Genomic DNA, 26,023 nt, shown 5'->3' on the forward strand with positions numbered 1-26,023 from the left:
TGAAGATGCAGGACAAAACATTTAACTCTTTTTATTAAAAGATATTTCAAGTACTTTAAGAGAATCAACGTTTAATTTCATTTTATTTTGATCTTTGACATGACCTTAATCTGTCAACATTAAAGTTATATTTTCACATAATGTTCTTTACATTATAGGTGATTAAAGGTAGACACCACATTACAAAAGATATTATAGGTGTTTTAGAAATGCAAAACATTTTAAAGTTCACTTCACTATAACCCCCTATCATCAATAGCTCTTGCTCTGGTTGTGTATAGGTGACACAATGAAAATCATGATGTGTGTTAATTCACTTAATGAGCAATAACTGTGTTAATGCCAGTACTGAGATCAGTCTCTTTTTACTTGCTCATCATAATGTGGTATCGTGTAATAATAAATATGTTAAGAAAAGAAGAAATTTTATGTGATTAAATCAGGAAGGTTCAATTAAATTATAATCCTTTAAAATACTTAAAAATGTTTTGGTAACTAAATTGAAAGCCTTTAAAATACATAATATTTTAAACATCACACACATAATTTAACTTTTCTTTGTAAACTTAAGTAAATTATTTTATATTTTTTTAAATCAGCTTTTCAAAGGAAATAATTTTACTTTCACACTTACAAGTGAGAAATTTACTTGATTATATACAGTACAGGATTATTTGTCGTATTGGCTATTTTTAACATTTTCTTTTTTTAAAATCTCTTCACAATCTGAAAGCAATCATTAAGTAAAGTGGTCTAAATACATTTCCTTTATTATTTAGTTATATGTGCTAGGTAGGACCAAAAGTCTAATAAGGTTATATAAATCTAAACTTACGTCAAACTATTTCTCTCAGTAGTTAATTTATCTCTAACAATTCTGTTTGCTTTAATAAAATATTTGTACGTTGTGCAGCTTTTGTCCTGGAGACGCAAATACAAACTACTCTTAATCCGTTTTATATCCATGCCAGTGGTAAACATGGGTGGGGTTATGACGTATAATGTGAAGAAAGTGAAACCAAGTTGAACAACGATACAGCGACTTTAACTATCTAAACTATCTGTCTTTAATCTCACGACAAAATATTGCTTCAGTCATACACAGCTGATACTCACTCACAGGTAAGTGATAAAAATATAACACAGATGTTTTTAGATATGATGAACAACGAAACAGGAAGTTTATGCAAGATTAATATTTTGTCTTTTATTTATTTAACAGCTCATAGTTCATGTGGCTTAAAGTGATCATGTAAATAAAATCGATTGAACTTCACCTTCTGTTAGAAAATTAAGAACAGCAAAGATCGGAAAGTTTAAATAGATCATGCGCACTTGTAATAAGCTGACGTGTAAATGTGAAATTACTAACTATATTTAATTTAGTCTTTTTCGATTATGTTTTTAAACTAGTGAGATTTTAAAGATTGCAAATTGAAAGATGTTTGATGCTTTTCACGCATATTGGTTATAATTTCAATTTTGAAATAATTCCTTTCTTGAAAGTGTTTAAAGAGGGCAAGATCAATGGCAAAATCTTCACGAACAAAGAAAAGAAGAAACAAGAGTTTAAATGAATCTCAATGTAAGTCAATAATCGAAAATATTTTTTTAACTTGAGCCAACTTCATGAGGTGCATTCTGGGATCCTTTTAAACAGTACTGGACATTTATTGGCTGCTTTTCTTTCATCGTCTGCTCAAAATAATCAATTCTGAATTTGTCAAAAGAAATTATTTGGCAAAATTTTGTGTACAAACTCATCCCAATAATTAAACAAGAAGTCTATAATTATAAGAAAATTTGATATTTTCATAATTTATTATTTCAGTGATGTCATCCTCAATTGATCCAATGACTGATGAACTGCTGTGTTCGATCTGTCTGGATGTGTTCAATGATCCAGTCAGCACTCCATGTGGACACAACTTCTGCAAGATCTGCTTGAATACATATTGGGACAGCAGTCAAACCTTCAGCTGTCCAAACTGTAAAGAAATATTCAACCAGAGACCTGAACTCAAGATTAATACAACACTTAGAGAAGTTGCACATCAGCATAAGAAGAAAACTGCAGAGAAACAACCTGAAGTCCTCTGTGACATCTGTGAGAAATTAAAGCGGAAAGCTGTGAAGTCCTGTCTGGTGTGTCAGAGCTCTTATTGTGAAACTCATCTGGGCCGTCATTTGACAGTGACAGGTTTACAGAAACACAAACTGATTGATCCTGTGAATAATCTGCAGGATTATATATGTCTGAAACATGAGAGACCTCTGGAGCTCTTCTGTAGAGATGATCAGACACCTGTGTGTCTATCCTGTGCTGATGGAGATCACAAGAATCACAACACTGTTACTTTAGAGGAGGAGATTAAAGAGAAGGTAAACATTACTAAATAGGTCTTAGCTGTTGTGTACAGGGAGTTGCGTCACTTGCTGCTCCCGCAACTTGTTAGCAGGACACAACAGCTGAGACCTATCAGACTTTTAAAAATGGAGCCATTTATTTTTTGTATTTTATTTTAGAAATTATGACACATTGATGCAGATTAAACTATATAAAATTTACTAACCTTTACAAAAGTAAAATGCAACTTGCAGAATATTGCAAAAATTATATTAATCCACATCACTAAAACATAATTTATAAGAGTAAAACAGTGAGGACCTTTAATTTGCAGTTCTGAATGTTTAATTCAAAATACCCAGATGTCACATACACACATTGAATCTTGGGATAGCAAAGGCTGTGAAGGATCCATCTACAGTATGGCCCTGTCCCAAATGGCACATTCCAGACGTGTGGACTTCCTCAGAGTCCACACTTTGATGCCATCATGTAGTGCAGACCTTAGGGACCCTTGACGGGAGTCCACAATGGTGCACTGGAGTCATATTTTGGGACAGACTCGAGCGCCACGCCGGAAATAGACGGAAGAGAGGTTGCACATCAGTTTGAACTCCTTCCTTCTGTTGTCTGATTGGACTGATTGCTCTTTCGGAAGGACTTCTGGGTTGGTAAAGTGCATGAAGCCTGCTGCAGTGAAGACCGCATCAAGGGTACAAATGGGGCACTGATGAGCACAGTTTGGAGCGTAAAAATGACAGATGGGACACCCTACGGACTTGTACACAAAGCGAGCATGCGCAATTTAAGGGTATGAGACCAAAAGTCCAAATGAAGTGCTTCATTTGGGACAGGGCATATCCTGGGTTTAGGGGAAAGAAAGGCCGCATTTGGAAGCTGCATGTGAAAGAGCCTTCGAATTGGGACAGCCTTTGTCGCAGCTCAGTGATGCCATTGGCCTTCAAATACAGCCTTGGAAGGCCACATCCCCTGAATTGGGATGCATCCATATTCATTCACTTCCGTTGTCTTTGTCAGTTCTCATTAGTGTTTAGCCCATAGACTGTAAGAAAAGATGGATGTAGTATACATTACATCACCCATGGGTTTCTGAAGATCGTTTTTGAAGCCAATAGTAGTTGGTGCCTGCAGTCGCATTTTGGTGAGGTGACTGGTTGCTGAAACCACGCCCGCCTAGCTTGACTCCGCCTAGCGTGAAAGCAGTGGCTGTTCAACCGTCACTCAAGTGGCTATGCCCTTAATTATGCAGAACTTTAAAGCTTAAAGTTGCAGTGTGTAATTTTTGAAAGGATCTCTTGACAGAAATGCACAATAATATACAAAACTATATTTTTAGGGGTGTGTAAAGACCTTTTCATAATGAACCGTTATGTTTTTATTACCTTTGAATGAGACGTTTTTATCTACATACACCGAGGGTCCCCTTACATGAAAGTCGCCTTTTTGTTTCGCCATGTTTCTACAGAAGCCCTTAACGGACAAACCTTTTTTTACTAAGTTGTCTCCGATGATGACATTTTCCCAGTGGTGGCTATCGTAGCTTCTTTATGCGTTTCAAAAGCGATGGGTGAGCAGTGGACTGAGCCGTTGGTTGCAATTCGCAACCTCACCACTAGAGTTTAAATGGATGAGTTACAAAAAAATTCACCAACTCACTGTTGTCATGAAGGGCAAAATTAGCTACATAGACCAAAAACTATATTTTTGTACCAGGCTGTAAACATATTATTTTCTGTTCTAAATATGGCCATTTTAACATGAGGGTCTATGGAATCCCTTTTGGAGCCTGCTTCTTGTTTGATGAATTAAAGTTTAAGTCACTTTCGTATTGGCTTCATCAGAGCAATAGGAAGGTTGCCCATCGGTTTAGCCACAATATATCTGTCCTGTTCCTGTTTATTACCCATTTTGTTTATTAAAATATTTATTATTCATGTTTGATTATTAATTATGCATATTTGAATTTATTTGTATGTAGCATATTAAACAGCACCTGACTCGTGGTACCCAGAAGAGTGTTGTTAATGTCATGGAATAAAATACCTTGGAATTTCAGCACCATGTAATCCTAATACTAATCCCAATATCTTGACTACTGCAGAAAATACTATTTCATTTTTTTACACAACGTAATACGTGTTTAGGAAGAATTCTAAAGTAATATTGAATGGAATAGACTTGGTTTTTAATCACATCTTACATGTGTCTTGTCTTGCTCTCAGTCTTTTATCAAGTGACTTTATATAACATTACATTACATTTGCAAACGCTACAAATTAGAAAACATTAAAGCAATTTATTAGGAGGGCAATAGTACAACAAGGCTTAATACGTACACAAATTCCAAAACAATACCTGTAGGGAGAGAGATAAAAAAATTATTTTAGAAGAGCAGTCAACATTTCCCTGTCAAGTATTTAAGGTAGATGGAGAGGAATACTGAATACTTGAATAAGGAAAATATCATTTTTTTTATTCTCTGAGAGATGTGGTTTACCAGGCAATGTAACACCTAAGCTTTGCTTCTGTTGGTATTCAACAGACACTGGAATGAATGACTGCTATACATGCAGAAATGATAAGTAAAGGTAAATTTTGAATGGACTCCTCTTAACTTTTTCTGGAGCTGTATCGTAACTTTTTCTGAAGGTGTATATCAGATTACTATAGAAGTTCATTGTAAATTTAGAATTTCCTTGTTTTGATGATGTTGAAGTCTCTTTAAATGAGCCAGTGTTGTTCTCTATATCATCTGTTGAAGACACAAACAGATGTGCAGCAGATGATCCAAGACAGAATCAAGAAGATTCAAGATATCGAACATTCAGCAGAACTCAAAAGAGTGAGTTTATAATCTACTGAAGAAGTTTAATGTTTAATATATCATGTTTTAATTTGATTTGTAATGATGTCCATCTAAGTTGCTGGAGATGATGGAGGAGAAGCAGAAAGCATCAGAGGAACAGGATGCAAATCTCATTAAAGATCTAAAGCAGGAGATAACTGAGCTGAAGACGAGAAACACTGAGCTGAAGAGAAGAAACATTGAGCTGGAGAAGATCACAAACACTGAAGATCATCTACACATCATACAGGTCAGTAGATCTCTCTCTTATCAATCATGCAGGCTCTTTTATATTTGAGGAGACTTGATGGAGTTTTTAGTTAGGCCTATGAAAGAAGTTGCATCACTGAGCCACCATATTTGCAATGCGTCCATTTTTTTAACGGTTGACTCTTTTTACTGGGAGGCGGAACTAGAGCGGTCGTACTGATCTCCCCCATTCATATCAATACCAGTGATGCATCTTGGTAATATTAAATAGTTTTTATGTGACGTCACACACTCGTCGGACAGCACACAAAATACGCAAATTATTAATTTTATCTGACTTATTTGTAAGTGTGAACTCATGAAACATCAACAAAAGTGTTTATTTTAGATCTCACTGCTGTTTGGGAGAATCAAATCCTCTAAGTGGTTTCTTATTGTTCTTGTGGGAATCTTCCTGGTCTGCTGCTTTATTTCTTTCAATCCTGAAAAACTCAGTAAAGCTGGTAGGTAAAAATACACTGACTGGACACTATTTTATTATTCTAAAACCACAAATTTTCCACCATGCAAAATGAGATTTTTAAATACCTAAGTATTGAACACATTACCATTTTTTGTAAATCTATTTCTGAAGGTGCTATTAAATGTGTATTCTTGAAATTTATCTGAACAGAGTTTAAGTGGATGCAGCAGTATGCAGGTACAGTCTGACATCTGATCTGTTAACTTATATTACAAAAGTTTGCATTTACATACTGACAGATTATTGATGTGTTACAGTTTGATTAAACACTGTATTAAATATCACAAAATCATCATCACAAAGTGTTTGTATTGTGAAGTTGTGATTCATATTCTCTGATCTCTCTCAGTGGATGTGATTCTGGATCCTGATACAGCAAATCCTAAACTCATCCTGTCTGATGATAACAAACAAGTGAGATATGGTGGTTTTAGTTTATGGAGGCCTTATCCCCCAGACAATCCAAAGAGGTTTGCTTATAGTGTAGATGTTCTGGCAAAGCAGGGATTCTCATCAGGGAAATTTTATTATGAGGTTCAGGTGAAGGAAAAGACTGAATGGGTTATAGGTGTGGCCAGAGAATCTGTTAGTAGGAAGGAACCAATCATGAGGACACCAGTGAATGGATTCTGGACTGTGTGGATGAAGAATGAGAATGAATATAAAGCTAATGCTGATCCCTCTGTATCTCTGTGTCTGAGAGAAAGTCCACAGAAGGTGGGCGTGTTTGTGGATTATGAGGAGGGTTTGGTCTCCTTTTATGATGTGGAGTCCAGATCTCATATCTACTCTTTCACTCATCAATCTTTCAATGAGAAACTCTACCCATATTTTAGCCCAGGTACAGATATTTTGGGTTGGAACTCAGAGCCACTGATCATCACACCTGTCAATATTTGGTATATTTATGTGTTTTATTTTGTAATTTGTAGTTTATTCTGTAGTGTAGTGACTTGTTTGCTCATACTCAGGTTTTTTTAGCGGTTGTAGGTTTATTTAGCAGTACACTATGTTCTGTTTATTGGCATTGCCCAATCCTGAAGAGAGAAGATAACAAAACAACATGATAAAGCCACGAGTTTGTGTTTACAAGTCGTTACAGCAAAAAGAGTTGAGAGTTGTTGTATAAATCAGACTTTGTTCACATCAGCTTTTAGCGTTTGTGTTTCTCGTGTCTTTCACCTCTGATGTTCCTGCACTGTAAAAAAAAACGCAGCATTTTTGTCAAATAAACCTATATTTTTATGTTACTTTAAGAATTTCAACTTTACTTATAAAATCATGTCAACTTATCACAAGCCAAAACTTAAAATAGTAAGCTTAATTAACTTGCAAAACCAAGTTGTTTTAACTGCTGCATTTTTTATGGTGTTTGATTATTGGGTCATGTAACATAAATAAGAACCTCACCTAAAACATCCATTAAAAAATGCTAGCTTACAGGTCTGTTAAATCTAATGAAACCCCGACAGCAGACGACTCTGGGCCAGATCCGCTCCGGATCTGTGCCGAAGTCAACAGCTCTGGTGCTGATCCGGTGCCAATCCGGCCCAGAGTCGTCTGGTGTCTGGGAAGGTTAAACTAATAGTATATCAAATTATTTCCCTCAGCAGTTGATATAAGCTGTTCTTTTTGCATCAATAAAACCTTTGTTATTTGTGCAGCTTCTGCCCATGAGGGCTGTTTTATAAAACAAGATTATGAAAAAAGACATAATTTTGGTTACTCTGGCTTATTGCCGGTGGATTCTGTGTTCTTTGGCTTGTTAGCTGTACATATTGTCACACAGCAGCTTTTAGGCATTGTTCTGTTTTTTTGTTATAAGCCAGAAATGACAAGAGGCGGCCTCTCGCAATACAAAGTCAATGGAGACTGTTGGATTGTTTGAAGCGCTTGAAATACCTAAATATGGCACCACCTGCTGGTGAAGATGTATAGCAACAAGATCTCAGTCCAAACATTTAACACTTTTTACAACAGAATTCCAAAGGTTTTTCTAAAAAATATATTTTTTAAGCCATAAAGTTCTATGTTTTTAGTTTTATTATGTTTGTCATTAAATCTGTATATAAACAAAAAGTAGGATAAATGTTAGCATTATCAGTCTGAAGGATAAATGTTTTATGAACTTGCATAATAAAACTGACCCGAGTACACCTAAAAAGTTAACCATATTAGACACTGGTCATTTGATCAGCTCCCCCAGTGGTGAACATCGGATTTTAGAAACAGTTATGACGTAATGAATCATCGTTTGCTAAACTCACATGACTTGGCCAGTTTAAGCTCCGAACTACTGATTCGAAACAAAAGATTCATAAATTCGAGGCTTCATCAAGCAGCGTTCCGTTTCGAAATCGCCCATTATCCGGGTTGATGACGTCACTTGCGCGAAAGTGAAACTAAATTGATGAACAACAACAGATTATCTGATGTAACCACACAATATTTCAGTTATTGTAACGGTGTAGTGGACACAGCTGATATTCACTTACAGGTAAGTTATAGAAATATAACATGTTAGTGCTAGTATTGTGGTCAAATCCTCAACTATTTTTGTTTAACTAAAATGGTATCTGAAATGTATTTTATACTCTAAACCCATGTTTTGCTGTTTATTATTATTATTATTATTATTATTATTATTATTATTATTATTATTATTATTTAATAAACAGGTTGGCATGTGTAGACCAAACGTTACACTTTCAACACACAACTGAAAATGTTATTATTTTCATGATTTACAAACAAGAAAGCAATTTGTATGTTGTATCTTGTGTTTATTGTATATGGGGTTATGACAATAATGTATGTCTACTTTTCTGTATGTACAGGTATGTTCAGTATGTTCTTGCAATAAAAAAGAGAAATCATTTTCATTTACTGAACATAGGTGGCAGGAAGTGACGTATATACACAACATTTACACATTTTGGCCAGGTCATTGTCCGAAAGCGGATAGCAGGTAAACATCTTTTGGATTTCATATACTGTAAACTACAGTTTATAGTATTAGTGAAAACAAAAAGCTAAACCTATCACCAACTTTCAGTAGTTAAATCAAGTTACACAATTTTGTATGAACTGTGATGAGGATTTTATATGTTATATATGTAAGCAATAAGGTACGAGAGGCTGTGCTGTATCGTGAATAAGTAACGGCTGAAGGGCGTTGTTAGGCACGACGCGAATCGGAGTGCCTGCAACCCCTTCAGCCGTTACTTATTCACGATACAGCACTTGCCTCAAGTACCTTATTGCTTTTATAAAACGATTACCACACTATATTAAAGTTTAAAAAATTAGTGCAACTTTCATGAAGTTAAATCAATAAAAAGCATTCCTTCCACTAGAAAAAATAGTCCCTGACCATGAACAAAAATGTGTTCCAATGTGTAATATGCATGAAAGCTCAAATAAAAACAACAAACCGACACATGTGGTTGCTAAGTGTGTTGCTAAGGGCGCAGTGATCAACAGAACCGTTAGGTGAAGCGGTCATAGCAGTGTTTAATTGTGAATATAGCACACCTATTGACCAATCAGAATCAAGGAATGGAACTGACCGTTTTATAAATATAAAATATAAAATGCCATGCATGTACAGTATGTAAAATGTTTTCATAATTTATCTTTGCAGTGATGTCATCCTCCAGTTATCCAATGACCGAGGAGCTTCAGTGTTCAATCTGTCTGGATGTGTTCAATGATCCAGTCACCACTCCATGTGGACACAACTTCTGCAAGATCTGCTTGAATACATACTGGGACAACAGTCAAGACTGCAGCTGTCCAAACTGTAAAGAAATATTCAACAAGAGACCTGAACTCAAGATTAATACAACACTCAGAGATCTTGTGGATGAACATAAGAAGAAAACTGTAGAGAAACAACCTGAAGTCCTCTGTGACATCTGTGAGGAAGTAAAACTGAAGGCTGTGAAGTCCTGTCTGGTGTGTCAGAGCTCTTACTGTAAAACTCATCTGGAGCCTCATATGAGAGTGACAGGTTTACAGAAACACAAACTGATTGATCCTGTAAATAATCTGCAGGATTATATATGTCTGAAACATGAGAGACCTCTGGAGCTCTTCTGTAGAGATGATCAGACATGTGTGTGTCTCATCTGTACTGTCACAGATCACAAGAATCACAACACTGTTACTGTAAAAGAAGAAAGAGAAAAGAAGAAGGTGAGAGTTATTAAAGGAGAAATTAAAGGTAGAGATCATTGGGATGCCTGTGCTGTATTTCAAATCTTCTGAAGCCATACATACAATACAGTGTTATTAGTGAATGAAGATTTATCATTTATCAGACTTAAACTATAATTAATCTAAGTTTTGATTTAATGCATCTCTGTTGTTCTTTCTATAGATTGAACTGTTGAAGACACAGACAGATGTGCAGCAGATGATCCAGGACAAAATCAAGAAGATTCAAGACATCAAACATTCAGTAGAGCTCAGAAGAGTGAGTTAAAAATCTACTAAAGATGAAGTTCAATGTTTGATGTATCATGCTTTAATTGGCTTTGTAATGATGTTAGTTTGAGTTGCTGGAGATAGAGGAGAAGCAGAAAGCAGCAGAGAAACAGGATGAAGATCTCATTAAAGATCTGGAGCAGGAGATCACTGAGCTGAAGAGAAGAAACACTGAACTGGAGAAGATCATAAACACTGAAGAAAATCTACACCTCATACAGGTCAGTAGATGAAAGTGTGACATGCTTGTCAAGTGTGCAGCACATACTCAAAATGTGACATCTGCATTTAACCCATCCCACTGAACACAGGCACTGCAAGTTGCACATACACATAGAGCAGCTATCCCTACAGCAATTGGGGTTTAGGTGTCTTGCTCAAGGACACCACAGTAGCAACCTGCCAGCCATGTGACTTGAACTGGCAACTCTGGCTCTTTTATATCTGCGGACACTTAATTGAGTTTTTAGTTATATTCACAGATTTTTGGTAGTGGAAGACTACCCACCGGCCCAACGACGGAATCTAGTGACATAGGTGAAGGGATCTCGTCTTCTGAACTTCCTTAGCACTTCTATAAGAATCTTTCAATTATTTATTTATTTAAACTCTGTGTTAAAGGTATTGCGGAGGATTTTCTTTTTCCGGGTGGATCATCAAGACTATTGGTCTTTCTAGTTGTCAATCAGTAGTGTTGCGCAATTGCTTTTTTTTTAAAAAGTGGAGAACGCGGTTCTTTTCTAAAATTCGAGAAAATCCTCCGCTACACCTGTAAACTATCAATATTGTTCTGATGCTGATCATAATTTATGTATTTTACCATTGTAATATTTTTATTCTCTTAGTTATTTAGAATAAGTTACATTCACATAAATTATAAGATGTAATTCTGGAGGTGCTAAGTTAATAGTCCATACAGCTGTGTGTTGAGTCAGTCTCTTTCTAACTTACTATAAACTAAGGCGTTTTTTCCAAACACACTAAAAAGTGAGGATCCATCCAAGTTTTAGATTGACGCAAATACTTAATCCAACCTAAAATGGGGGCATTATTCCTCCATCTATGTTTTTAGGCATTACTCCTAATCTACACCCCTTCAAGTATCTTTGAAAACATAATAAAAAACCACTTGACAAGTTTTAAAATGAATAAACATTACCAATTTATTGTGCCATGCAGGTTACACTTAAATCAATCATAATTTTATTGAAATTCATCAATTAAATCTATCAAGCATTTTACAGTATATCAAACACAATACATTAACTAAAAAGATCAGCATATAATGTGTGATGTAATGTAAGTTCAAGTTGTTGTTTTTTGTAAAGATGAAAGGATTTTGTTCATTAGTTATTGATATTTGGACTGTGAATAGTCATTGGGATGCTTTTGGGCTAGTTTTGAGTGTCCATTGGGCTGGTTTTTATACACGAAGCTGGCACACTGGCTGACGTTCGGATTATATAGAATGTACATGTAAACAAACATTTGAATCGGATTGCAATGTTTAGGGTGCATGTAACTGTATGTCGTAACCTTCAGTCTGATTAAATTCAGTCAGATTGACAAAATTTTGTGCATGTAAACATAGCCAGTGAGAGCATATGGCTCAGATAATTAAGAAGTGTTTCAGAAAATATTGAGAGATCTGATTTTATCTTGGCTTTTTTTCCAGGAGAAACATCTGAAAGGCTGGAGAAGGCAGCAACATTTTTCATCTGCTCACCATTTAAAACATTTAAGACTTCAGTCCTCACTGCTGGTTGGGAGAATCAGATCTCATTTATGGTTTCTTGTTGTTCCTGTGGGAATCTCCCTGATGATGCTCTACCTGACTTCTTCCACCAGTGTTCAGACTCCCAACATTGAGAAACTCGGTGAAGTTGGTAGGTGAAAATCAAATACAGTCGGACAGTTTTATATCATTTATTTTCTTTTTCAGCAGTTGACAATGAGACTTTATATGATGTGTGATTTAATTTAGCACAGACATGAAGTACAAAAACAAACTTGTTGTGATGGTTACAAAACCATTTGCAACTAAATAAATGTATGTGCATAATGGGCATCCATGAACAATTTAGCAATTCAAAGAATTGACCATAACATATCACACACTTTTCTGAAAAATACAGCCTTGCAAGGTGACATCCACAGATTTACAATTAAAGCTCATCTTCAGGTATTAACAACAAAGTACAACTTAATAACATGCTTTCCATCTGCACATGAGCTATTTTGCCTGCAACATTACAGCTGGCAAAGTGAGACAATCGCGCACATCCTTAATGGCTGTGTAGCCTATAAAGAATTGTACAGATACCGGCAGCGCTGGTGGTGATGCGAACTGGTTCTTCATGTTGGAGGGAGGAGTTGTTGCATAAGGTGATCGATGATGTCAAAGTACCGCGAGAGCGAGTTGAGGAATCACACGTAGAGGTCTAATTTCGAATCGCTCTTGCGGTACTTTGACATCATTCGTCTGTCGGCTCTTACAGCGCCGCATGAAGTCAAACACGCATAAAATTTCTGACCTCCGAGCACTCGTCTCTGCTCCTCGACATAATGGAGCAGCTGTATTTGCATATACAAACACACGAAATGAGTTTGCACGAACATAAATGTGATCTTGGAAGCGTTCAGTGTAGCAGTCACATGTAAACATAGGTCGCACATTTGACGTAGGTGCGAGCTCTGTGACGTTGCCTGCTTAAACATCCGTTTGTCTCAGTTTACATGCAACCGTGCAACCGAAGATTTTCAAGATCTCCACTCCGGCCGGAGTTTTTAGAAACAATCGGTTTCAGAGGCGAGTTCTCCGTTTGGGTGTAAACGAGGGGCAGAAACGAAGGTAAATCTCTCAGTTTTTAAAAATAACCATGTACGTGTAAACAGAGCCTCATTCTCTTTAGTTTCTGTTTATTTCTGTCTAATTTCTTGGCAAAAGCATCCGCTGTACTGGTGGAGCAAACACGAGCACGAGGACATCTGGTTTGCGCCATAATAAATAAGACTTCAAGACGTCATCGCGGCCGCTGTTAGTGATTTAATGTTGTCGCGAGAACTGACGAGACTGTGTCTTTCCTCTTTGAAAATATAATTACCTGAATTGTAGAAATGGTATTAAGATCGTTTGGGGGGTTGAATCGAGATCACAATCTTTTAACGATTAATCGTGCAGCTCTATGCACTATATTGGAAACTGCCATAAGTCATTTACCAAATACACCCAACATAGTTGTAATTAATGAACACACCAAAGCTGTTACAAAAATAGAAATTGGTTGCTCTTTTGATGCTCAGGGTTCCCACAGGTCCTTGAAATTCTTGAAAGTTTGTGAATCTGGGGGGAAAATGTCAAGGCCCAGGGAAGTTTTTGAAAATGTACATAAATAGATACAGGTCATTGAAAGTGCTAAACTGTTCACTTTAAATGCTTTTATCTTCTGTATGCAAATGTTGATTCATACCAAAATGTGTTTTTGCATAGTTGTGTTTGACACATAAAAACGTCTTGGGTCACTTATGTAACTGTTGTTCCCTGAGAAGGGAATGAGACGCTGCGTCTCCCTTGCAATACTTCCTGCGTCCCTGTAACGTCGTCTTTGGCAATATTTCAGATAGCGATATACTTCCTGGCACCCTGTCTTTGTCGTTAAGCCTCACCATTGGTTGAATTTAATAAAAACATTCAGACGCACTTACCCGTGGAGGCGTCCCCAAAGTGTCACTGCAGTGACGCAGCGCAAATTCCCTCGAAATGGAACTGTAACAATGTATCTTAAAAGGTAACACACATGTAACCTTACTCTCACTTGAAATGTGTCCCCACATTTAGTCCTTAAATTTGAGGGTATTGCACCTGGGAAGTCCTTGAAAGATCCTTGAATTTGAAGTTAACTAAGGTGTGAGAACCCTTCATTTTTGGTAGTTTAGGCCAGTGGTTCTTAACGTTATTCCTCGAGGCCCACTGCTCTGCACATTTTGTATCTTTGTCTCTTTTATCTGACAGACTCAGTTCAGTTCATTGAGATCTCTTCTAATGAGCTGATGATTTGAATCAGGTGGGTTAAATAAGGGAGACATACAAAATGTGCAGGGAAGCGGGCCCCGAGGAATAACGTTAAGAACCACTGGTTTAGGCCATGTGTACAAGATGTGTGTAAGAGGCCTGCTGATCTGTGGACTACATAAGAACAAGACAAAAACTATAAAATATTGCTCCATATCAGCAGTGATTGGTAGCCTTTACATTATGGAGGTGTAGGTGCCACCGTTACCCTTAATGTGCATGATGGACTGGGATATTGGCTGCTGTTGTACACCTTTTTGCTAAATTTGGATTATGCCATGATATATGCTTATCTTTTAATCTAAATAAAGAAAGTGTGTGTGCGTGCGTGTGTTCAGGTTGGCTATACTTCTTAAGCCTAATCCTGAAAAGTTCCTTATTTATATAAACTTAGTTTGCTTAAAATTGCATATATACATTAATATGAAAGATGTGATGATGATTTATTGTCATTTGTCTGTACAGTGTTGAAGAAGATGCAGCAGTATGCAGGTACAGTATGACATCTGATCTGTTCACTCATATACTACAATAATTTACATTTATATACTGACAGATAATCGATTGTTACAGTTTGATTAAACCCTGTATTACAGTTTTTCTTGGTTGCTTAAACACATTTCTTGAAACTATGCCTCATATTCTCAAAACAGTAAACACAATTCCATAACGTCTCACACAATTCTCCAAACATCCTTTTTTCAGGTCAAAATCAATCTCTACACTCAAAACCATTCACTTTTACTGAAGAACCAACATTTTCCATCAGACATCACACACAAGCTTTCAAAAACACACACACTACAACATAGTATTACACACTGGTGCAATAAATTCAAAACAATATATCCAAAACTGGCAAGTTGCTTGTGGTTCTCCCCCTCAAAAACCTTTTCACATGACCAAAAAACACACAATCAATGTATGCATTAGCACATTTTTATTCATTCATGTGCTACACAGCACAATTGTAAAAAAAAAAAAAGGATTCCGCCTCAACATCACGTCTTGTTCTGGTTCAGGCCAGAGAATCTCGTACATCCTAGGCTAGCCAAACAGCGAGGGTAAAATCCTCTTGCATGATCCACCCCTGGCATTCATCTACTGATATGTCGATCTGTATGCAAGGCAATTTGATGCATTTCTTTATTCCAGTAGTATAGTCCAACAGTGTATGAACACATCCTACATCTATCTGCTTTCCTCACTGAAGGCTCTGAAGATTGAGGCAATAGTGAAGTGACTCAAATTTGGCTTTACTCGTTGCTCAGCCTCCCTCATAGTCATGTCACGGACAAGGACATGCTCAGCTGTGGCTCAAATTTTATTGCCCTTTGTCTCCCTCCTCCTTTTTTACAATGTCCTCCTCCTCTTCATACTCCTTCACCAAGTCCTCTTTCTTTCCCTCTTCCTCCTCCTCAACCTATTCCTTAATTTCTCTGTGGATCCATTGTTCTAAAGGTCAGTGAACTGATTTGGGCCCTTTTATCTATCTATTGAAGGATCTGATTGATGTGTGTTCAATTTTAACTCTTAGTGTTTCCAGCTTGGTAATTTTTTGCTAATTGAGCCTAGACTGTGCTGACTTGAGTGAACAGTATCGAATGCTATAGTGCTTTCCATATGACCAGATGGTGTAAGCACTGAGAAATGTAGGGATTTGTGTGTACAGTTTTGAAGTAACAGTTCACCAAATCTGACTCATGTGTTAAAGCATTGGAATAGTGTTTATAGTTCAGCAAAATTATTCTTGAAAAATGGTGTTATGGTTTTGAAATTTTAGTTCAAAAGCCTGATTATAGTGTTTTAGCAATCAAGAAAAACTGTAAATATCACACATATCATCATCATCACAAAGTGTTTGTACTGTATTGTGAAGTTGTGATTTATATTCTCTGATCTCTCTTAGTGGATGTTACTCTGGATCCTGATACAGCAAATGCTAACCTCACCCTTTCTAATGATAAGAAACAAGTGAGAGATAAAGGCATTTTGCTTGACCTTTCAGAAAAACCAAAGATGTTTGATTTGTATCCTGTTGTCCTGGGTAATGAGGGATTCTCATCAGGGAGATTTTATTATGAGGTTCAGGTGAAGGGAAAGACTGACTGGACTTTAGGTGTGGCCAGAGAATCTGTTAACAGAAAGGGAGAGATCACAATGACACCAGCGAATGGATTCTGGACGGTTTCTCTGAGCAATGAAAATGAATATAAAGCTGCTGCTGGTCCTGATGTCAATCTGTGTCTGAAAGTGATACCACAGAAGGTGGGTGTGTTTGTGGATTATGAGGAGGGTTTGGTCTCCTTTTATGATGTGGAGTCCAGATCTCATATCTACTCTTTCACTGATCAATCTTTCAATGAGAAACTCTATCCATATTTTAACCCAGGTTCAAATATTTGGGGGAGAATCTAAGAGCCATTAATCATCACACCTGTCAATAACAATCAGTAAATTTGAAAACAATGTATGAAATACTTGAAAATAATACTTCTTGTCATTTAAAATATGAAAACATAAAAATTATACATGCTACTTTTTAGAGTATAACAATTATTTTGTCATTTGATGTCAATTGCTGGAATTACAGATATTCTCTTTAATTGTAAGAATATAGGTGACAGAAGAGACTTCTGGAAAGGGAATAGTGAGATATTTTTCAACAACTATTTGTTCTGGTATTTCAGTTAATGGGTCATAATGGTGTGTGTTTATGAAGCATGTGTGAGCGCCAAACACGTTCTGTATGAACTTCCATTAAAAACTGCTGGTTGAAAGGTCTGTTTAGTCTAATATGTCACGATCCTCATCTGTCCTCACTAACCGGACTACAACTCCCATCACCCTTTGCACCCTGTCATCAAATCATTGATTATTGACTGCACCTGTTGAATAGAGCCGATGGGGGTCTTGAAGTCCTGAATTTACTAACAATACATTTAAAATTAATTTGTTACGGAGATATTTACTTGTGTCAAATTCTTTATGGTATTTTATTCCTAATAATATATTTAAGAGGGTATGTGTGTTTTTTATAAAATGCAATTACCCCACCTGTACACTACCCAGTAAACCGGCTAGATTTCATCAACAAGCTTTGTTAGCCTGGAAACTGGTTTACAACCACAACTTTTCCTCCCACAAAACCATATTATGGAATAATTTGGATATCAAAATAAGAAATATATCAATCCTTTAGGATACTTGATCTATTCAACCCTAATGGTGATCTGTTGATCTTATGAATGCTTTATGAATATCCATCAATGTCCTGTTCCGTTTAAATAATTTACATCTGTTATAAATGCGATTCCAGATGGATTATGATTATTATGTCTAATGGAAGCTCCCTTACTCATGAGTCAAGCAAAAAACAACTTTCACAGTAATGTTTGGGAGGTGTTTCGATTTAAAGTAAAGAATGTAATAATTTATTTATTCGTCAACTTTCTCAATCCTAAAATAGATAACATTAAATGGAAGAAAACATGGTTATTACCATATGAATACTGTATACTTTACCAAATAAAGTGAAAGAAGTGCACTTTAAAATTTTGCATAATATATACCCATGTAATGTTTTTTTATCTCAATTTTGTGATGTAGCCGAAAAAGAAAGTGAAAATATTTGTCATTTTTCTCATGCAATGTTTAAAAACTTTTTTGGAAAGATTTGAGTTGCTATTGTTTTTCTAAAATTAATGTGAATTGTAACTTACACATTAGGATTTTTATCAAAACAATTATTTCGAATCAACTGTTAACTTTATTATACTTCTATTTTCCAAAAACAAAAAAAAGATTTCTTAAGAAATACATACTTTTATAGATTTCTTATGTGAAGTAGAACATTGTATTAAACCACTAATTAATAACAAAATATTTATGTTTTTTAAAGAAATATGATGAGATCTCTCATGTACCATAATTAGTACTTGTTTTGTTTTTATCTCCCCTTTCTTTCTTCTCTTCATTTGTTCAGATGACTGTGGATGTATTGTTAATACTTGTTATGTTATATATGTTAACTTGTATTTCATTTATGACATTTTTGAATAAAAAACTTGTTGAATAGAGCCGCATTACCGCTTTTGGATTTTTTAAAATAAAACAATCTCTTCTTCTTCGTTGGATAACTCCTCTCCCTGTGGCTCACGGGATAGCAAAGGGTCCATCGAATGAACACTTTTTGTCTGGAGTATTAGGTCATCTGGGTACTTTTTGTCTATTGTTTTTGGAATACTATGCATTCGGACATACTACTCGTCTCGCCTACTGCAATCTAAGTCATTATTTGCACTTTTTGTCATTATCGTATGTGTTTGCATCTGCTTAGTTCATGTTAACTTGTTTCTATTATTATATATCATTGCCATACTCCTCGTCTCCCGTGTGTGGCAGTATTACATAATGTTAGCTTGTACACACCTTAACTATCCCAAACATTTCTGTTTGCCTTAATAAAATATTTGTAGCCTATTTTGGGCATTTTTTTTCCTGGAAATGTACACAATAGTAAACTTGCTGTAAGTCTAATGATGTCTTTTCTGATAAAACACTGTTAACACACACTCAGAGAGATTATAAAAAGAGTTTATAAATCTGAGCTGTTTCACACCCAGGTGTAAATATACATATACATATGGGTGGAGTTACAGTATGATGTCACTGTAGCCTTGCAAGAAAGTGAAACTATTTGATGAACAACAACAGAGACTTTAACTAAATGATCTGTCTTTAATGAAACAACATAATATTTCTTCAGTCGTTATAAGAGCGAAGTGAACACAGCTGATATTCACTTACAGGTAAGTGACACAAATATTCAAGACTGAATGTTTCTAAAGTTAGTACTCGGTTATATAAACGGGAGTAAGTTAGACAGAAACAGGTTTAACCACATCAAATACTTTCAGTAACTACATTGATTTCTTTATGACACTAAAATGCTATCAGAAGTGGATTTAATGTTTGTTATTTGATTATAATTTTTAATTTGTATGGAATACCCGATGGCTGAATGTTATTGAGAGAGATTTTGTGACTTTTAAGGGGAACAACCAGAAATCACTTATTACTAAACATAGGTGTCAGGAGGTGACGTATTACACTACTGTACTTTTACATTTGCCAGATCCAGCTTAAAGTGCACCAAAAAGTTAAACAGCTTTTGTATTTCATACTTTAAACTCGGTTGCATAGTTTCACTAGTAGGCTATTAATGAAAACAAATCTTAAATTATAACCACTTTCTGTAGCTGAACCGAGTAACACAATTAATTTAGTATGAACTGTGATAAGGAATATTTTATATGTCTGCATATTCATTTCAAACATTAAAGCATTAATAAAGCCATGCATGTACAGTATGTGAAATGTTTTCATCATTTTGTCTTTGCAGTGATGTCATCCTCCAGTATTCTAATGACTGAGGAGCTTCAGTGTTCGATCTGTCTGGATGTGTTCAGTGATCCAGTCACCACTCCATGTGGACACAACTTCTGCGAGATCTGCTTGAATACATACTGGGACAACAGTCAAAACTGCAGTTGTCCAAATTGTAACAAAACATTTAACCTAAGACCTGAACTCAAGATTAATACAACACTCAGAGATCTTGTGGATGAACATAAGAAGAAAACTGCAGAGAAACAACCTGAAGTCCTCTGTGACATCTGTGATGAAGTAAAACTGAAGGCTGTGAAGTCCTGTCTGGTGTGTCAGAGCTCTTACTGTCAAACTCATCTGGAGCCTCATATGAGAGTGACAGGTTTACAGAAACACAAACTGATTGATCCTGTAAATAATCTGCAGGATTATATATGTCAGAAACATGAGAGACCTCTGGAGCTCTTCTGTAGAGATGATCAGACATGTGTGTGTCTCATCTGTACTGTCACAGATCACAAGAATCACAACACTGTGACTTTAGAGAAGGAGATTGAAGAGAAGAAGGTGAGAGTTTTTAAAGATGGAGATTATTGAGATGCTTGTGCTGTATTCAAATCATCTGAACCCATACATATAATACAGTGTTATTAATCAACAAAGATTATTGTATGCCTATTGCAAGACTTAAAATAATACATCTCTAAATTATGATCAAATGTATCTGTGTTGTTCTTTCTATAGATTGAGCTATTGAAGACACAGACAGATGTGCAGCAGAAGATCCAGGACAGAATCAAGAAGATTCAAAATATCAAACATTCAGCAGAACTCAGAATAGTGAGTTTTAAAACTACTGTAAAAGTTTAATGGTTAATATTTCGTATTTTGATTTTATTTGTAATGATATCAGTTAGAGCTGCTGGAGAAGCAGAAATCAGCAGAGAAACAGGATGAAGATCTCATTAAAGATCTGGAGCAGGAGATCACTGAGCTGAAGAGAAGAAACACTGAACTGGAGAAGATCATAAACACTGAAGATCAACTACACCTCATACAGGTCAGTAGATCTCTCTCTTATTATTCAGGCTTTTATATCTGAGAAGACTTCATGGAGTTTTTGGTTATATTCAGATTTACATTTTTGGTAGATGCTTTTATCTAGTGTGACTTTAAGCACATGATTTTGGTTTTGCTCTTTAGCTCTTACTATATTATTTTTGTTGAGGTATAGGTAGAAATATTTAATTTAAATACTATATCAACGTTCTCTTAGAAGTTTTTTAATAAATTTTCTCAAAGGTAAAAAAAATACAAGTAAAACAATTGATTACAGTAAGAGTACAAAGCTATTAAATTATAGCATAGCTCAGATAATTGATAAAGTAATACTGAATGTTAGATTTTCTGATTGTAGACTTTATCTTGGCAAATTTCAGCAAATCTTTTTTCTCAGCAGAAACATTTAAAAGGCTGGAGACATCAAAATATTTTTCCACCTGCTCACCATTTAAGACTTCAGTCCTCACGGGTGGTTGGGAGAATCAGATCTCATTTATGGTTTCTTGTTGTTCCTGTGGGAATCTCGCTGCTGATGCTCTACCTTACTTCTTCCACCGATTTTCAGACTCTCAACATTGAGAAACTGAGTGAAGTTGGTAGGTGAAGATCAAATACCGGTACAGTATTTTTTATTTGTAGTGAGTTTTTTTCCAGCAGTCAATAATCAGATTTTATACATGCATGTGTAATATAATTGAGTTATTTTGGTTTAACATTTCAGTAAATTAGCATTAAACTCATCTGAATTATATTTGTTGTTTGTTTGTGTTGTAAATTTGTGATTCATATTCTCTGATCTCTCTCAGTGGATGTGACTCTGGATCCTGATACAGCTCATCCATATCTCATCCTGTCTGATGATAACAAACAAGTGAGACGTGGAGACATCAAGCTTAAACTCCCAGACAACCCAAAGAGATTTGATAGAAATGTAATTGTCCTGGGAAAGCAGGGATTCTCATCAGGGAGATTTTATTATGAGGTTCAGGTGAAGGGAAAGACTAAATGGACTTTAGGTGTGGCCAGAGAATCTGTTAACAGGAAGGGATCGATCACACTGACACCAGTAAATGGATTCTGGACTGTGATTCTGAGGAATGAGAATGAATATGTAGCGGCTGCTGGTCCCTCTGTCTCTCTGTCTCTGAAAGTAAAACCACAGAAGGTGGGTGTGTTTGTGGATTATGAGGAGGGTTTGGTCTCCTTTTATGATGTGGAGTCCAGATCTCATATCTACTCTTTTACTGATCAATCTTTCAATGAGAAACTCTATCCATATTTTAGCCCATGTAACGATAATAAAGGTAAAAACTCAGCCCCACTGATCATCACACCTGTCAGTTAAAGTCAGTAAATTTACAAATATTCCAAATGTAAAATACTGCAGAACTATGAAGGCAAACTCAACACCAATGATTAACCATAATGATTAGAATTAAAAAAAATCTCTTATTTGAAGAGCTAAGGTGCAGAAAATGTAGTTGACACATGACATTTTTCAACATTAATATCTGGATATTGTTAGAATATATAATTCATATATAATCTTTCAATCAGAAACTACTCATATTTTAGTCCATCCTTGTACTTTGATATATGGCACAAACTCTGAGCCATTGATCATCACACCTGTCAATTAAAATTAATAGATTTACAACTGAAAATATGTATGTTCTTTACATGTAAATCATACATTCAGTGTATCATCTTCAGATCTTTCCATCATTTATATAAATAAGTCCAGTTTTACTGTCATGGCAGATGGAAAAGCGGAGTTTGAGATTATTTTCCTGTCATAAATTTTATACTGTGAACTGCTAAAACATGTCATGTTTAATTAATGTTATATTAAATCACTTATTAGCTTACTTACACCTTATTGAGCTATCTCAGCTGTTTAGTTGATGTTTAAAAAAATGAAAACTAAAAAACTTTCTAAACATTTTATGGACTTTTCCTGTTAAATCAAACCACTGGGAAAGTAGAAAATTTTAACTCAACTTAAAAAAATGTTCTTTCCAGGATCCCTTCTCTCAACAGTGTTTCTGGTGTTTATAGTTTTTAGTAGCATTTTGTTTTTAAACTTTTTGTCAGCCGAACCCCCTTAACCTAAATTTCCCTGAAGAACCCCCTGAGATTTTAAGTAAATATTTCAATAATTTAATTGCACATTTGCATGTTTACCTTCAAATGCTTTTTTCATCCGTTTTTAAGTTTTCATTAGTACTATTTTACTATTTTAGATATTGTTATTATTGTCTGTTATTGGACCTTCATCTGGTAATTTTCTTTTATTGACACATTAAAGCTGCCATTTGCAAGTCTGAAGGATTGAGCTTCTTTTAAATGTTTAAAATTTTCATGCCCCTCCCACACTACCACCGAGCGACCTTCCTTCGAGTCGTCCTCGTCAGTGCGTGTGCACTAGAATTATTTTGAATGCATACTTATGTAAGTAATCTAAGTATTCTTGCTAACACAATTAATGGTTGATAAAGCACAATTACCTGTCGATAAGAAATGTTGCAAGCTCTGCATCCAGCTTGAATTCTTTAAAATTTCATAGATTCCTCCACGATATTGATCCTAGTTTTATTACGGGCACGGTCGTTTTCTATCTTTGTTTCCTTCTTTTCATTTGGTTGTTTTCCTAGCTCTGGTTGTTAACCGAGGAATCGGAAGTTTGTTAGTGAATGTTCAAATAAATAAAGACCAAATGAACCGGCCTGCACTGATTGGACCAAATTAACCGGGATCGGTGGATTTTTGCAAAACAAATAACAGGCTCTAGATGGAGCTATAAGCGCGGATTTTTTTCTAAAACAGTCTAATTTATCTTGTTCTATCGGAGCATAGTGTTGGTTTCAGTGAATATGATCAAAAAATATGATCAAAAAAGTTGCAGACTGCAGCTTTAAATATAACTCTCTATTTTGCTAGTTCACCGTTTACTGATTATTGTAGTTTTGTAAAATGGTCACCTGGATTTCTAAACAAACTAATAAGATGTTTATATTTTTACTAAGGGTTTTATTTAGATTTGTTTATATTTAAAACTATTTATTTACATTTTATTATTTAATTGTTAAGAATTCATTGTTTTTCATTAACTAACGAACCCCATCCCTCGCGAACCCCAGTTTGGGAATCATTATTGTAATAACTGCACATTTCTGAGTTTATGAAATATTAGTTTCACTATACAAATGATGAAATAAGTAACTATTGACTGATGGGCTTTGAATGACAGTGAGTGGGTTGCAGAGGATGAAAAGTTAAGGATCTGCCTTATTCATGATCTTGTTGAGTTTTTCATATCTTACCACACACACACAAACACATACAGGACCACTATGTTTTATGTAAGTAATAATTGACTATGGCCGTTGACTTATTAGAAAATAATGCACACAAGGTGAAAATGTGGCCCATGTGAAATGGAGTGAAACCCAATCAAGTGTTGTATTTTGAGTGATCGAATATCAAAATAAATGTTTTTGTCAGCAACAGGTGAAATGAGATGTCAATCCATTCCACACAAATGAAATTCAGGACTCATCTTCTCATTATTAAGAGAGTCTTCATTAATTCAAAGGTGAAATATAATAAAATAAATGGATTCTGACCATTATAATTTTTTGAATATTTGTAAAGGTTCTAGCAAAATGTTGTGTTAACACGTAAAAAGGAGGAAGCTCAATGTTTAAAATAGACTAAAACTTCTGGTTACAAAATGTGAAAATTCCTGTAACATCACTGTAGTAACGTGAGAAAATGAAACTTAACACTCAAGTCTTTAAACAACAACATATTACTTCAGTCATTGGAAGAGTGAAGTGAACACAGCTGATATTCACTTACAGGTAAGTGATAAAAAATTTACACAGATTGACCTAAACTGATTTATATTGTTAGTGATCTGGTCCAATTCGCAAACTCACCACTAGATGCCGCTAAAATTTACACACTGCATCTTTAAGTGTTTGTTTACCACACTGATAAAAAAATCTTAATTTTATTCAAAGTTTGTCGTTTGATTATTAATTACGTTTATTTTCTCACAAAAACAATTAAGTTTATGGGCTGTAGACCAACAACATAAAAACCTGATAACTCATATTAATTATTTCAAGGCCAAATATTTTATGTTAAATGTTTAAATATTTTGTATTTTATGTAAAGCAACTCTAGATTAATTGTTACAGTAGATTTAATAAATTATGTCTATGAATGAATGCCAAGCACTAAAGAGATATGCAGTGATGTCATCCTTCAGTGATTCAATTAATTCAATTTTCTTTCAGCAAGTTTGAATAAATGTGACCGTGTGAAAACCAAGCTAAAGTCCAAAAATCTAATTCTTAGAAAATAAGCTTTAAAATTTGATTTCACCTATTGATTTCATTATGTTTCTATCTTTGGCATTAATTTACTCAATCATATTAGAAATATATCAATGTTATATAATCACAGAATGCTCTTTACTTTATGTAGGATTATGTATTATGTCTTGGCTGGGTTTTTACAGGCAGGCTCACAAATATGAAGGAGATTTGAAAGCTACTGTAAGTTTCAAGTTTATTGATTTATAGAGCACATTTAAAAAGTGCTGTATAAATGCATAAAAGATGCATCACATATTTACATTTTTCACACTTATTTGGTGTAGAGTGAATAAGTGAATAAAAACTTATTGTATATCAGATTAAAGTATGACTTTATAAGACTTTGAATAAAGTGCATGAATCAAATGGACGAAACCAAATGCTTCTTTATATTTTTCATTGAGTTTGAAAGTCATTTGAAATGACATAAAATAAAATAAAAATTTGAATTGCTGCTTTAAACTGATTTTTTCAGGCTTTGATTTTATTTGTTGGCAGCAGAGTAAAGGGATAAAAATTTCATTAAATATCTGGAGCAGAAGATCACTGAGATGAAGAGGAGAAATAGTGAAGATCATCTATGGGTCAGTAGATAATTTTAAAATACAACAGCTTTTTTATCTCACAGGAGTTCATGGATAAGTTCACATATTTACATTTTCTGCTGATGATTGATTGA

The 26,023-nt window shown here is 35.1% G+C and overlaps 2 protein-coding genes and 1 pseudogene across 2 annotated transcripts; all 3 read left to right on the plus strand.

Annotated features, from left to right (window-relative positions):
• The first annotated feature begins 1,012 nt into the window (after positions 1–1,012).
• On the plus strand, positions 1,013–6,927 carry LOC141349240 (E3 ubiquitin-protein ligase TRIM39-like; annotated as a pseudogene).
• Positions 6,928–9,585: 2,658 nt separating this feature from the next.
• LOC129454795 (E3 ubiquitin-protein ligase TRIM39-like) lies at positions 9,586–17,721 on the plus strand. Its single transcript, XM_073858598.1, has 6 exons — positions 9,586–10,143; positions 10,328–10,423; positions 10,500–10,655; positions 12,110–12,320; positions 14,972–14,998; positions 16,416–17,721. The coding sequence occupies exons 1-6, from the start codon at positions 9,592–9,594 to the stop codon at positions 16,922–16,924; spliced, it is 1,551 nt and encodes a 516-aa protein (XP_073714699.1). The 5' UTR covers positions 9,586–9,591; the 3' UTR covers positions 16,925–17,721.
• Positions 17,722–19,837: 2,116 nt separating this feature from the next.
• Positions 19,838–22,689, plus strand: LOC129454796 (E3 ubiquitin-protein ligase TRIM39-like). The gene is made up of 4 exons (XM_073858747.1): positions 19,838–20,464; positions 20,642–20,737; positions 20,811–20,985; positions 21,766–22,689. Exons 1-4 carry the CDS (start codon positions 19,865–19,867, stop codon positions 22,302–22,304), a joined length of 1,410 nt encoding a protein of 469 aa, XP_073714848.1. The 5' UTR covers positions 19,838–19,864; the 3' UTR covers positions 22,305–22,689.
• Positions 22,690–26,023: the final 3,334 nt, after the last annotated feature.

This window comes from Misgurnus anguillicaudatus, chromosome 20 (assembly GCF_027580225.2).
Source record: "Misgurnus anguillicaudatus chromosome 20, ASM2758022v2, whole genome shotgun sequence".
NCBI lineage: Eukaryota > Metazoa > Chordata > Actinopteri > Cypriniformes > Cobitidae > Misgurnus > Misgurnus anguillicaudatus.

Bases quoted from the DNA above. Each gene is read 5' to 3' on its own strand.
- LOC129454796 (XM_073858747.1), top strand. From the start codon at position 19,865: ATGCATGTACAGTATGTGAAATGTTTTCATCATTTTGTCTTTGCAGTG. The intron at 20,738-20,810 runs GTGAGTTTTAAA...TAATGATATCAG, and splicing joins ATTCAGCAGAACTCAGAATA to TTAGAGCTGCTGGAGAAGCA. The intron at 20,986-21,765 runs GCTTTTATATCT...GATCTCTCTCAG, and splicing joins ATCTCTCTCTTATTATTCAG to TGGATGTGACTCTGGATCCT.
- LOC129454795 (XM_073858598.1), top strand. From the start codon at position 9,592: ATGTCATCCTCCAGTTATCCAATGACCGAGGAGCTTCAGTGTTCAATC. The intron at 10,424-10,499 runs GTGAGTTAAAAA...TAATGATGTTAG, and splicing joins ATTCAGTAGAGCTCAGAAGA to TTTGAGTTGCTGGAGATAGA. The intron at 12,321-14,971 runs GTAGGTGAAAAT...TTGTCTGTACAG, and splicing joins TGAGAAACTCGGTGAAGTTG to TGTTGAAGAAGATGCAGCAG.